At 36.0% G+C, this 14,231-nt stretch overlaps 1 protein-coding gene across 7 annotated transcripts in view; it reads right to left on the reverse strand.

Moving 5' to 3' along the window:
• Positions 1–14,231, reverse strand: part of PPP1R9A (protein phosphatase 1 regulatory subunit 9A) — a 459,269-nt gene that overhangs the window by 187,195 nt on the left and 257,843 nt on the right. For all 7 annotated transcript variants that reach the window (XM_058296968.1, XM_071215169.1, XM_071215168.1 and 4 more), the window contains one exon: positions 6,532–6,652. In XM_058296968.1, the coding sequence (XP_058152951.1) occupies positions 6,532–6,652 (121 nt within the window). The remainder of the gene's footprint in view (positions 1–6,531; positions 6,653–14,231) is intronic.

Genomic DNA, 14,231 nt, shown 5'->3' on the forward strand with positions numbered 1-14,231 from the left:
ATTCAAAACAAAAGGAGGGAGAAATGGAGGGAGGGAAAAATAGAGGGAGGGAGGGAGAGAAGGAGGGAGGAAGGTTCTATGGAATTTGCCATTTGAGGGGCATTTCAATAGACTATGTAGTGACTAAGGTGGAGACCAATTCAAGAAACTAAAAAAACTGAGCAGAAGTAGGAGGAAGGTAAAGCAGAGGGTAAAAGTGGTTAAAGGAAGTATTCTAGTAACAAACTGCAGTAGTCCAAGTATATTGCTGCCATAAAACTGCTCCTACAACTCCTCTAGATCAGCAGCCTATTATGGTAGGGAAAAAGTTTTCTGGTATCTGGTAACCACTCACTTGAATCTCTGATCATGAGAGACCATCACTTGTAGTTAAAATCTCAGAATAGTAAAACTGATATTATCCCTTAGCTCTTGGCTCCTGACTAAAAGCACAGAAAAGATAAGGGATAATTCCTGGTGCAAAAAAAATAAATGGATAGTTCTCTGCATCAGACCATCCCAGAGAATAAAGAATAATCACTTCTATAGATAATCCAGACTTTAAAAAAAATTTCCTGAATAGCAAAGGAAATAGTTTCATTTCCCCTGGAGACACTGCCTCCTGGAATGGAATTTATGGGAATGTACCTGGGCTAGTTTGTAAAAGCCATAGGCCTGACAGTTCCTCAAGAGTTTCTATGCATTAATGAACAAAAGTGTACAATACCACTGCTCCTCAGCTTCAGTCTCACCTTTCTCATATTCCTCAATTCTTAATCTAAAAACAAGAATCAATGGGGGTAAAGCTAGTGATATTCTAGGTTTGTTTAATGTCATTGACCCCGATGATTCTGGCAGGGGAAAAATAAAACTCTACTTCGAAGGGCTTATGCAAAGTAACTAAAGATGAATGAAAGGGATCCAGCTGCTGCAATGTTAATGAACTTTGATCAACAGAGTGTTCCCCAATATGGTATATAGTGAAATTTTAAAAGTACACATGCCAAAGGAGTAATATCTACCCCAAATCTCTAGGCGGGAACGAGTAAAATATTTGATTAAAAGAGTTACACAAAAGTGTTTGCACAGAGCGGAAACCACTGACTAAAGAATTATGATATATGGACACAATTAAAACAGGGTTTCCAAACAGAGTCCTCCTAGGCTTAAGGAGTACCTCAGGGCCACTGAAGGGCCCTCCAGGAATGTGGGTTTGCTGCAGGATAAGGAAAAGATTAGGACTCTATCTGTTTTATGTGTTGGTATTACCCAAAAGATAGTTAAAGACATTACCATTTGAAAGCCATCATTTGAATGAGAAGAAACCATGAAGCACCTTTATTTCCCATTTAATATGCAAAAGCTTGAAAGAAACAAAAACAGAGCCAGAAACAAAGCAGATCCCCAATCCATTTTTAACTTACCTTTTTAGCAAAGCATTAGTAATATTCTGCCAGTTATCATCTGTGAAATATTTTCTATTATCAGTATTTTGAATTGTTACAAAAATTACACCAGCAAAATACAGCATTTAAAATATAGTGGTTTGGGAAGCAGATTTGACTCAGCAGACAGAGCATCCACCTACGACATGGGAGGTCCAGGGTTCAAACCCAGGGTCTCCTGACCCATGTGATAAGCTGGCCCATGCACAGTGCTGATGCATGCAAGGAGTGTCATTTCATGCAGGGGTGTGCCCCATGTAGGGGAGCCCCATGTGCAAGGAGTGTGCCCCATAAGGAGAGCCACCCAGTGCAAAAAAAGAGTGGCGCTGCACACACGGAGAGCTGACACAGCAAGATGATGCAACAAGGGGGAGATGTAGATTCCTGGTGCTGCTGACACAAATATAAGCAAACACAGAAGAACACACAGTGAATGGACAAAGAAAGCAGACAGCTGGGGGTGGGGTGGGGAAGGGGAGAAAAATAAAAACAAATAAATCTTAAATATATATATATAGTGGTTAATATTAATTTACTAGAAATTTACAACTGAAACAGAAGGTCAAAATTGCTAAAAAGTCACTCAGCTAAATTAATATTACCCTGTAAGAAGCAGGGTAGCACAAAAAAACAAGGAAAGAAAAGAAAAAATGTTAGGCTTAAGCAAATGTTTTGAAAGATTAAAGTATGAGTACTGACTCATTCAACAAATATTTAACAAGGAACTCCAACATTTAAGGCACCTTATGAGAAGGTACTGACATGAAAACATGACAAAAAATTTTAGAATGTAGGCAATAATACCAAAGAATAAGGAAGACTCAAAACTCTTTATTACAAGTAAAGACAAGTTGAGTTTAGATGGCTAAGAGACTTCAAAGTGAGTTAGAAGGTCATCAGAGATGTAATGCTTATATGCACAGTGGCCACTGGAGGTGCTGAAGTCAGGGAGAAGAAAAAAGAGGTATAATATGGGGGCATTTCTGAGACTTGGAATTGTCCTGAATGACACTGTAATGACAGATACAGGCCATTATATATCCTGCCATACAGAATTGAGGGGGAGAAACTGTAAACTACAATGTAAACTATAATCCAAGCTTAGTGGCAATGTTTCAAATGTGTTCAGCAATCGCAGTGAATGTACCACACTAATGAAAGAAGTGGTTAATGTGGGGAAAAGTGGGAGATGTGGGGAACAGTAGAAGTATTGGAAGTGGGGCATGTGGGAATCCCTTATTTTTTTAAAGTGACATTTTATGTAATCTAAATATCTTTTAAAAATAAATAAAAACGTATTTTTTAAAAAATAAGCAAACCAAAAAAAACCTCTTTTACTACACTGGAAGACTTAGGAGATGAACACACAAATCAAATTTTTAAAGTACTCAAAATGTAGTGAGATTCTAAATGTTTAGTAGGGGTAAAAACAACCATAAGTTTGTATAGGGGCAGGCTGGGAGGAGGAGGGGGAGGAAAGGCCATACTGTACGTGTCTGTTGATTTAACATTCCTTGTAAGGAAGTATGAGTAAATTTGAGATCATATTTAGACAGTTTTCTTAGAAATTGTTATTAAAAAACTAAAGCAAGCTATAAAGCTATATACAGAATTTTATTGTTTTGAACCTTAAGGTAACAATAAAGAACTAATTTTGTACATAATTGAGATTTGAAGAGAATAAATCTGCCCAGGCAGGGTTACATGGTAATACCTTTATGATAGTTGTAGTTAACAAATATATATACACGTATTATATATTCTCTATACAAAAATTAAATATTCCATGTTAGATGATATCTAAACCACCACAGACTGGAACCACTCAAGATTTTGGCATATCTTATTGTCAGCTTTTGAGAAGGAAGGTGAGGAGAGAGATAGAGGCAGAGGTAGAGAAAGAGATAAGTGAATAAAGAGATCACATGTCCACACAAGAATGGCATCATGGCATCATGATAATCACACGGTTGTATAAACACGATACCATTTTTTTCCTATATTTATTACATACATATAACTTAAAAAAATATTGAGTTGATGCAAGCAAATATTCCTTTTGTAATTTTTTTTTTAAGATTTATTTTATTTAAATATGTATTTCTCCCCAACCCCTTAGTTGCTTGCATTCACGGTCTGCTCTCTGTCTTTGTTCATTGTGTGTTCTCTGTGTCTGCTTGTCTTCTTTTCAGGAGGCACTAGGAACTGAAACCGGGACCTCCCTTGTGGGAGGTGCAGTCACTTGAGCCACTCCACTATCGCTTATTGAGTCTTTCATTGTGTTTCCTCGTCATGTCTCCTTGCATCATCTTGTTGTGTCAGCTCACTGTCTTTTTTTTTTTTTTTTTTTAAAGATTTATTTATTTATTTAATTCCCCTCCCCTCCCCTGGTTGTCTGTTCTTGGTGTCTATTTGCTGCGTCTTGTTTCTTTGTCCGCTTCTGTTGTCGTCAGCGGCATGGGAAGTGTGGGCGGCGCCATTCCTGGGCAGGCTGCTCTTTCTTTTCACGCTGGGTGGCTTTCCTCACGGGTGCACTCCTTGCGCGTGGGGCTCCCCCACGTGGGGGACACCCTTGCGTGGCAAGGCACTCCTTGCGCGCATTAGCACTGTGCATGGCCAGCTCCACACGGGTCAAGGAGGCCCGGGGTTTGAACCGCGGGCCTCCCATATGGTAGACGGACGCCCTAACCACTGGGCCAAAGTCCGTTTCCCTAGCTCACTGTCTTGCTCATCTTCTTTAGGAGGCAATGGCAATCTAACACAGGATTTCCCATTTGGTAGGAGGGTGCCCAACTGCTTGAGCCACATCCCTTTCCCTCCTTTCGAAATTTTTAAAAATGTTAATACTTTTTAAATAGTAAACATTCAAATTTGTGCACATGAGCTCACCAGTAATGGTAGCAATCATAATAATAATATGTTTTAAGGATACTAAAACTTTCAAAGCTCTAATGAGGGAAGCGGACTTGGTCCAGTGGTTAGGGTGTCCGCCTACCAAATGGGAGGTCCGCGGTTCAATCCCTGGGCCTCCTTGATCTCTGTGGAGCTGGCCCATGCGCAGTGCTGATGTGCGCAAGGAGTGCCCTGCCATGCAGGGGTGTCCCCCACATAGGGGAGCCCCACGCGCAAGGAGTGCGCCCCATAAGGACAGCTGCCCAGCGTGAAAGAAAGTGCAGCCTGCCTAAGAATGGTGCTGCCCACATGGAGAGCTGACACAACAAGATGATGCAACAAAAAGAAACACAGATTCCCGTGCTGCTGACAACAACAGAAGGGGACAAAGAAGATGCAGCAAATAGACACAGAGAACAGACAACCCGGGGAGGCGGGGGGCAGGGATAAACAAATAAATAAATCTTAAAAAAAAATCAAAAGTCTAATGAGACAACTATAGGCACCTATTTTCTTATATCCATAAAATGAAAGGTATGCATAAGAAGATCTCCAAAGTTCCTCTTATCTCTAAAATTTTATGATTTTGTACATTTTTATATACCTTTCTGTAGTTTTTCATAAGATGCTTTTCTTAATAGACCTAATTTTTACTAGCGTATTCTTACTTTGTTGAATAGTTTCAAGCACAAATTGCATTGTAGTTTTCTTATTTACACAAGCTTGTTTAATGCTCACAAAAACCTTGCAATACAAAAATAACATGAAAATTAATAATTTGGTCAATATTCTACAGCTGGTAAACAATAGGGATGGAATTAGTCTCCTGGTTCACATGATACTAAAGATTCTGTTCATTTCATTACATCGAGATGACTTTAAGATATTCAGAGGCATTTATTAAGCACTTATTGTAATAACAGCAGAATTAATATACTAGGTAAACATTCCTTTAAAAGGACTGAGGAAACGCAACTGAATGATAAATCACATTATTGTGATTGTAATTAACAGCACTGAATTATATAGGTGGATATGGTTAAAAGTGGAAACTTCAGGTTGTATATGCTACTAGAATAAAAATGGAAAGTTAAAACATAGGACTGTATAACACAGTGAGCCTTATTATAGATGATGGACTATAGTTAATAGTATGAGTATAAGAATGTTCTTTCATGAATATTTAAAAATGCATGACACTAACACAAAGTGTTAATAATAGTGTGGTAGATGGAAAAATACATCTAATATAAAACACAGATGATAGTTAATACTGCTATGTTAATAATTTTTATCAAAGGTAACTATTGTTAAAAGTTTGAGTACAGTTAAAAGTGCTATCATCAATTATAAGAAATGTTCCTCATTAATGCAAGGTGAAGGTGGTGTGATAGTGTTTGAGAATCCTGTAACTTTTACATGATCAGTCTATAAACAATCAACTCTCCTAATAAATTTTTTTAAAAGTTAAGATGACATTTCTTTGAATTTGGCACTCATATTTTGGGGCTACTTTTATATCTCTTGCCAACTTTCTGCTTCAGCCCCAACATAATTCATCAGGAGCTGAGTGTCAGGATTAATAAAAATCTTTATATTAAAGATACACCTAGCTTGAGTTGATGAAAGCTAAGACTTGAAAAAATGATTACCTGATGCTCTGGTGTGCATGAGAATTATCCAAGGTGGTTGCTTAAGCATAGACTATAGACCCTACTCTAGAGATGTTATTCTGTAGGTTTAGGTGGCACTTAAGAACTCATGTTTTTATACAAAACACATTTTGAGAAACACCAATCTACTGAAATATCAACACAAAGTTAGAGTTTTTTATTCCAACCTAACTCTTTCATTTTCAAAAGTGCCAGAGCCATTACCATTTGTTTGGATATTTTTGAAGTGAACCTATATATTGATCTCCTTAGTATATATTGTCCAACTATACACACCCATATTCCTGCCACTTCCCAATAAAAAGATAATGGATAAATGGAAAAGCAAATACGGATAAAGGTGGATATAGATATCTAATATATTTTAAACCAAGCAGGTATTCTGCCTACAAACCAGAAAGTAATTCAAGTGTTGGAGATTGTACACTTCCTAGACATTCTCTGAAATATTGTCCCAAAATAATCAAAAGAAAGGCTACCTTTGATAGAAATTCCCAGGAAAATTTCCTAGAAATGTTCAATAACAACAGTACTTAGCTTACCTGCCATCTCGTTGAGCAGCACCACCTTCTGTTACTGTCTTGACAAATATTCCCAGCTTTTCAAGTCCAGCATCTGCTCCAACACCCATTCCAATAATACTTATACCAAGTCCATCCTCATCTATGAAAAAGAAGAAAAAATAAATAAAAGGAACCTAAGATTTACCTTGGTTCACCATTAACTGGTGAGGCCTATGGGCTGTTTCTGATTTTGTTCTTCCTTATGGAAGAACCAGATGATATACTTGCCTTGCCAGAATTTTATCCTACTGGGTAGCAGGAGCATCAAATAAGACCCCAGAAAAGGTTGGTGAATCTAGTCTCACTTTACTACTTCTGTTGGTTATTCATTGTGATCCCACAAGAGGTAATAATTTAGTTATTGAATAACTGATCTTTTAAATTAAAACATGGCCTCTGTAAATAATCCTATAAATTTTAGACATTAAAAACACAACACTCTACACATATAATTTAAATTTAAATTTAAATACTGTGATAACATATCTGCTATTTTCCCTTTACTCTGTGATATTTTCTTTTTTACTTGTTCCATACTCCCCATTCATATTAATAAGATGGTATGTATCCTTGAATACTTTCCTCTATGCTACTATCTAAATGTATGCTATATCTACCATATATATATCAATATGTATGTATATATATTTATGCTTATTTTTGCCTCATATTTGCTTTACATAAATGAGATCAGATTATACATACTTCTTTCTGCAGTTTACCTTTCTACTTCAATGCTACCTCATGTCTATCAACTTACATAGCTCTAAATCATTTTTTTAAAGATTTATTTATTTCTCTCCCCCCCCACCCCAGTTGTTTGTTCTCTGTGTCTATTTGCTGCATCTTCTTTCTCCGCTTCTGTTGTTGTCAGTAGCAAGAGAATCTGTTTCTTTTTGTTGCATCATCTTGTTGTGTCAGTTCTCCGTGTGTGTGGCACCACTCCTGGGCAGGCTGCACTTTCTTTCGCGCTAGGCGGCTCTCCTTGTGGGGCTCCCCTACGCGGGCGACATCCCTGTGTGGCATGGCACTCCTTGCACACATCAGCACTGGGCTAGCTCCACACGGGTCAAGGAGGCCCAGGGTTTGAACCGCGGACCTCCCATGTGATACACGGATGCCCTAACCACTGGACCAAGTCCGCCGCCTCTAAATCATTTTTTAATGACTGCATAATCGTTCATGGTGAGATGGTATCATAACTTTATCCAGTCACTTCTCTACTAACAGGCACTCCGTTTCCATTGTACTGACCCCGACAAACGCACTATTTTTTTTAATTGACTTACAAATCCTGTGTTTATTTATCCATATTTCAATTTTTCCTTCACATAAACATATATATTTTAACATCAAAGAAATAAAAAATACACTATTTTGCATTCTGTATTTTTGGTTAACAACAAGTTTATTTTCTATTGGCCTCAAAGTTTTGTAATTATGGTATATAGCCAAATTTAAAAATTGATACTAACTGATCAATAGTGATGGATTATTAAAGGAATACTGGACCATATACTCAACAGAATGCTTAAGGTTTTTCAAATAATTTTCATTAATAATCTTTACTGTATTAAATACTCTTAATTAGAAATCTTTTGAAGAGAATTCATCTCACTGGTTATTACTTGTCACCAATTGTTCCTTTAAGTATAATAAACATTACTACATCTTTATCCTAGGTACGTTAAAAATACATCATTTGGCAAAAGTATGATATGCTTGCTCAGTAAAGTGCTAAAGTGCTTTTTCCCCAGATAAGTTTTCTGGTGTGAACCTCAGCTGAAGGCATTTCCACATTGATTCTAGGCATAGATGTCTACCCAGTGAGAATTTTTAATGTTGACTAATGTATAAGTAATCACTGAAGCCTTTCCTTCATTCTTTACATTTAAAATATTTTCATATATGTGATCTCCCATATTTATTTCATTCAAATGTGCTTTTTTTTTCTGGTATAAATACTCTGACGTAAGAGGCATTTTCTTGTGAAGGATTTTCCTGTATACATTAGTGGTAGGGTTTCTCCTCAGAATGAGTTTTCTTGTGCTCATGAAAGCTCTGTGGCTGAATGCTTTCTCACATTGGTTACACGTATAGGGTTTCTTCTCTCCTTTGTTCATTCTCTTGTGTGTATACAGATTGGCTCTATTGGCTGAATTCTTGCCCACATTTGTTATATTCATAGGTTTCTCTCAAGTGTGGATCTGTTCATGTTGAATGGATGAATGAAGACTGAAAGTATGCCTAGAGTGTTTACATCCAAATAAGTCCCACCCACCCCCACCACAATGTTTGCTCTTGGGTTGTTTTAAGAAATGATCATTGTAGGCTTTCCATAGTGAATAATGACAGTGTTTCTTCTGTGAAATCTCTTTTATATATAAGTATTTAAGTGGCTGAATTCTTGTTCTTATTCATTATTTTTACAGTATTCCTCTTCATTATGAATCGTCATATGCTGAGCCAACATTGAGCTGTGAGTGAAATGTTCACATAACTCATTACTTTCAAAAGGCTCCTCTCAAATATGAAATCCTGGTACTGTTATATTAAATGGTCTTTTCCTGCAAATATACTGCATGAAACCTGCTTCTTGGTTTTTCAATTCATTTCCCTGCCTATACTCATGCCTTGGTGAAATTCTCTTCCTTCTTTCCATATTTTCTATTCTTGCTTTCATTGGGAAATTACTAGGATTTGCAGAGCTGAAAACCTGGTTGTGGGAAAAGCTGTATTAACTTGACCCATCCTCAATTCTAGTGCAGACTACCTAGAAAGACAAGATAATGACTTAAGGGCAGTATAAGGAAGAACTCAATTAACCCACGGAAACCAGATGACTCATGTTCTCCAGCATCACATCTCTGAGCAGGTTTCTTTCAGAGGTATCAAGCATGGTGATGTGCACAGTCACATTCTCAAAGACCACTGATTCCTGAGGCTGTACTGATGAGAATCCAGTAGCTACCTGTCTTTCTCTGTATTCCCACCAAGGGACAGATACAGCATGGAGTAGGCAAAGTGGCACAGAAAGAGATGGAAATGATTATGAGGCTGTACCAGTACTGAAGATGCTCTCACCAATGTTAGCAACTCAGTGCTTATTTGGTTTAGAATGCCCTTCATTGCTAGCGAGATTTGAGCCTCTTTTCATATTAGCATGGGATTTCCTCTTTAAAAAATTGCCAATTTTTCTACTGTATTTTGCCTCTTTTTTTTCCCTGATATTTTGCAAGGATTCCTAGCACATTATAGATACTAACTTTTTTGTATAATTTCCTCCAAATTATCACAACTTTATTCACTTTGGTTTACTAACTTTTACCTTTAAAATTTAAAATCCAATCAATGATGATTAAATTGGCCCACCTTTCCTTTTAGAAGCCCTGGTTTCTCATCTTGGTTAAGTCCTTCTTACCATGAGCTTTGATAAAATATCTAGTCTTATAAATTTTCTTCAAATGTTTTTTATCTTTCATATTCAATTATTTAACCCATATAGACTTATTTTTGTATATGATATAATGAAGTGACTAACTTTATATTCTTCTAGATAGATACTCAGTTGTGTCAGAACAAGTTATAATTCCCTCTAAATTGAAATTTCATATATGCCATACATTAAATTCTCATGCCTATCAAGATATTTCTCTGGATTTTCCTTTTTTTTTTCCATTGATTAAGTGCTAAGTCAATATAATTTGCTCTGATTACAGAGCTTTGGCATAAGTTCAGATATTGGTAAATTAAGTCCTTTCACATTCTATTTCATACATACTTTCATACTGTATCTTTCTGTATAAAGTACAGTATTTCATCCAATCTTGTGTTGGCTTTAGTCTTTTGTGGACCCCAGGAAATTATACTCTTAAATTGAATCTATTGTGAATCTTTAATTAAGTTAGATTAGATAAGGGCCAATTGATTAGATTGCTCCAGAAGGGCATGTCCCTGAGTGGGTGCTAATCCTTCTACTGGAGTCCTTATAAATAGAAGAATAAAAAATGCTGACACAGAAAAAGCCACAGAAGAAGCCTCCAGAGATTGAAGCAAACTAACTCAAGAAAGAGAAAAGCCACAGATGGAGCAGTGCAGAGTAGAACTACAATGAGGCCTGAAGGAGAGGGGAGGGACAAGCTGATGCCACCATTATGCCTTGCCATGTGCCTGACTATCCATAGCTGAGTTCAAGGGAGAACTCAATCCTGGAGAGATGGCCGAGCCTGGCAGGACAGTCACAGTGACTTGCTATGAGGCAGGAGTTCAGTATCACCAGTAGCTGACCTTTGGTGAGAAAACATCCTGGTATGCCTTGATTTGAACATTTTCAAAATGTCAGAACTATAAACTTTTAACCTAATAAACTCTCATTGTAAAAGCCAATACATTTCTAGCATACTGCATTGGTAGCATTTAGCAAATTAAAACAAATCCCTTCCCAGGGACCCAGCTTTGCTGGCAGTTCTATTTGGAGCCGCATAAAATTTGCCTATTAATTTATACAGGGCCTTTTCTATATTAAGTCTTCCCATCCTAGAATATGACATACCTTTCTATATCCTTAGACCATACATAGTATATCTTTCAAAAATACTTTATACTCTTATACAGATAAGTTCTATGTTTCTCTCAGTAATAAATTACTAAGTACTGTGTTGTTTTATGCTATTGTAAATGAAATATTTTCCTATTTTCACATCTAGGTTCTTAATGTGCACATAGATAAAAGCCAATATTTATTTATTTATTTTGAACAAATCAATTTTATTGAAACATATTAATAAAGCATAAATGCACCTGAAGTGTACAATCAGAGGTATTCAATATAATCATATACTTGTGCATTTATAAACTTCAGTCATTCTTATGGAACTTTCATTATTCCAATAATAATAATAATAATAATAAACAGAAAACAAAACTTATCACCTCTCAATCTCTCCAATACTTCCCTAGCCATACATACCTGCCATTCTTTTTCCATCTAGCTAAAGTATTTGTATTTATATTTTATAAAAAGTTTTATATACCAATATCACCCATATTTGTGTTTTACATGAGGTTTTACTGTCTTATACAGTCCCATGTTAGTTTTCAGCTTTTCTTCTAATAATACATATGACCTTAGGTTTTTCTTTTAACTATTGCCATATTCATATAAAAGTTGCTAGTTGCAAACATCATGACATGTTTCACGAACATTTCTATTCATTTCTAAAGATACACAAACAATCTTTTAATCAGTTCTGCAGAATAGTGCTCAACTTTCCCTTCTCTACCCTTCTTCTATATTCTGGGGACCTATAATCTAATTATTAACTCCTTGAATTTACACAATATATTCAATCATAAAAGCACAATCATGCAGTATTTGTCCTTTTGTGTATGACTTGGTTCACTCAATATAATGTCCTCTATTGTGATCATATGTGTCACAGCTTCATTTCTTCTTACTGCTGCATAATATTCCTCTTGTATATACACCACAATTTATTTATCCATTCATCACTTGATGGACACCTGACTTGTTTCAAACTTTTGGCAATTGTGAATAAAGCCAATATGAACATTGGTGTGCAGATGTTTGTTTGTGCTGCTGCTCTCAGTTCTTCTTGGTATATACTTAGTAAAGGTATTGTTGGATCACATGGCAAGTTTATATTCAGCTTCTTTAGGAACTGCCAAGCAGTTCTCCACAATGACTGTACCATTCTCCATTTGCATCAACAGAGAATAAGCATTCCTGTCTCTTCACATTCTCTCCAACATTCACAGTTTTTCTGATTTTTTAATACTGGCCAGTCTAATAGGTGTGAAATGATATCACATTGTAGTTTTGATTTGTATTTTCCTAATCACTAGTGATGCTGAACATTTTTTCATGTGTTTCATTGTCATTTGTATTTCTTCTTTGGACAACTGTCTTTTCAGGTATTTTGCCCATTTTTAAGTCAGGTAGTTTGTCTATTTATTGTTGAGTTTCATGATCACTTTGTATATCATGGATATTAAACTTTCATCAGGTATTTGATTACCAAATATTTTCTCCCATTGAGTCGGTTACCTTTTCACCCTTTTGACTCAGTCCTCTGAGATGCAAAGTGTTTAATTTTGAGCAGGTCCCATTTATCTATTTTTCATTTAGTTGTTCATGCTTTGGGTGTAAGGTTTAAGAAACTATCACCTACCACAGATCTTGAAGATGTTTTCCCACATTTTCTTCTAAGAGTTTAATGGATGTCACTTTTATATTTAAATCCTTGGGGGTGGGGGGTGGGGAGTGTGTTATATGGGAAAAAAGCAAGCAAGCAAGAAAGAACAAAAAACAGAAAACAAAAAACAAAGCGCAAGACCTAACAATGGATTTTAATTTAGGATTTTATAAAAAGATCATTGTTCACATTCCATTTCAGTCAACCTTTTAGAAATTTCACTTGGCGAGTTTTGGTGTAGTATAAAAGAAGCATATCCATAACATTCTGAAAAGGTTATTAAATTACTCATCATCTTCCATTTCTATATCTGATTAGGCAAGATTTTCTTCCTATACTGAACCAAAAAACTATTGTTACAGATTGAATGCAGACTCAGAATGGAATCTAGCTGTCTCTATTACAACAGATATCAAAGAGATATGACTCATTTCACTTTATAAAAAATGCAGTTTTTTATATATGCTATTTATATTGAATATAAATAATATGCTATTTATATTGAAAAATAAATCCTTAATCCATTTGAGTTAATTTTTGTATAAGGATGTGGTTATCCAGTTCTCCAAGCACCATTCATTGAATAGATTGTTCTGACCCAGCTGGGAAGGTATAACTGCCTTGACAAAAATCACTTGACTATAGATGGGAAGGTCTATGAGTTCTCAATACAGTTCCACTGGTCAGTGTGTCTGTCTTTATGCTAATACAATGCTGTTTTTACCACTGTAGCTAAGGAATGCGCTTTAAAGTTCAGAAGTGAGAGTCCTCCAACTTTGTTTCTTTTTAAAATTGTTTTGCTATTCAGGGGCCCTTACCCTTCCAAATCAATTTGGTAATTGGTTTTTCCATTTCTGCCAAAAAGACTGTTGGGATTTTTATTGGAATTTCATTGAATCTGTAAATAGGTTTGGGTAGAACTGACATCTTAAAGATACTTAGTCTTCCAAAATATGAACACAGAATGTCCCTCCATTTATTTAAGTTTTCTTCAGTTTCTTTCAACAATGTTTGTAGTTTTCTGATATAGATCCTAATTTAGGCCCTTGGTTAAGCTTATCCCTAAATATTTGACTGTTTCAGTTGTTATGATAAAGGGTTTTTTTTTTTTTTTTTGATTTCCACCTCAGATTGCACATCAGTAGTATATAGAAACACAATTGATTTTTGCATAATTTTGTATCCTGCCACTTTGCTGACCTCATCTATTAGTTCTAGGAGCTTTGTCGTGGATTTTTCAGGGGACTGTAAATATAGGATCATAACATCAGCAAATAGTGAAAGTTTTACTTCTTCCTTTCCTATTTGGGTGCCTTTTCTTTCTTTAACCTAATTGCTCTAACTTCTAGCACAATATTAAATAACAATGGTGACAATGGACATCCTTGTCTTTTTCCTGATCTCAGCAAGAAAGCTTTCAGTCTTTCACCATTGAGTACAATGCTAGCTGTAGGTTTTTCATAT

Source organism: Dasypus novemcinctus, chromosome 5 (genome assembly GCF_030445035.2).
Source record: "Dasypus novemcinctus isolate mDasNov1 chromosome 5, mDasNov1.1.hap2, whole genome shotgun sequence".
NCBI lineage: Eukaryota > Metazoa > Chordata > Mammalia > Cingulata > Dasypodidae > Dasypus > Dasypus novemcinctus.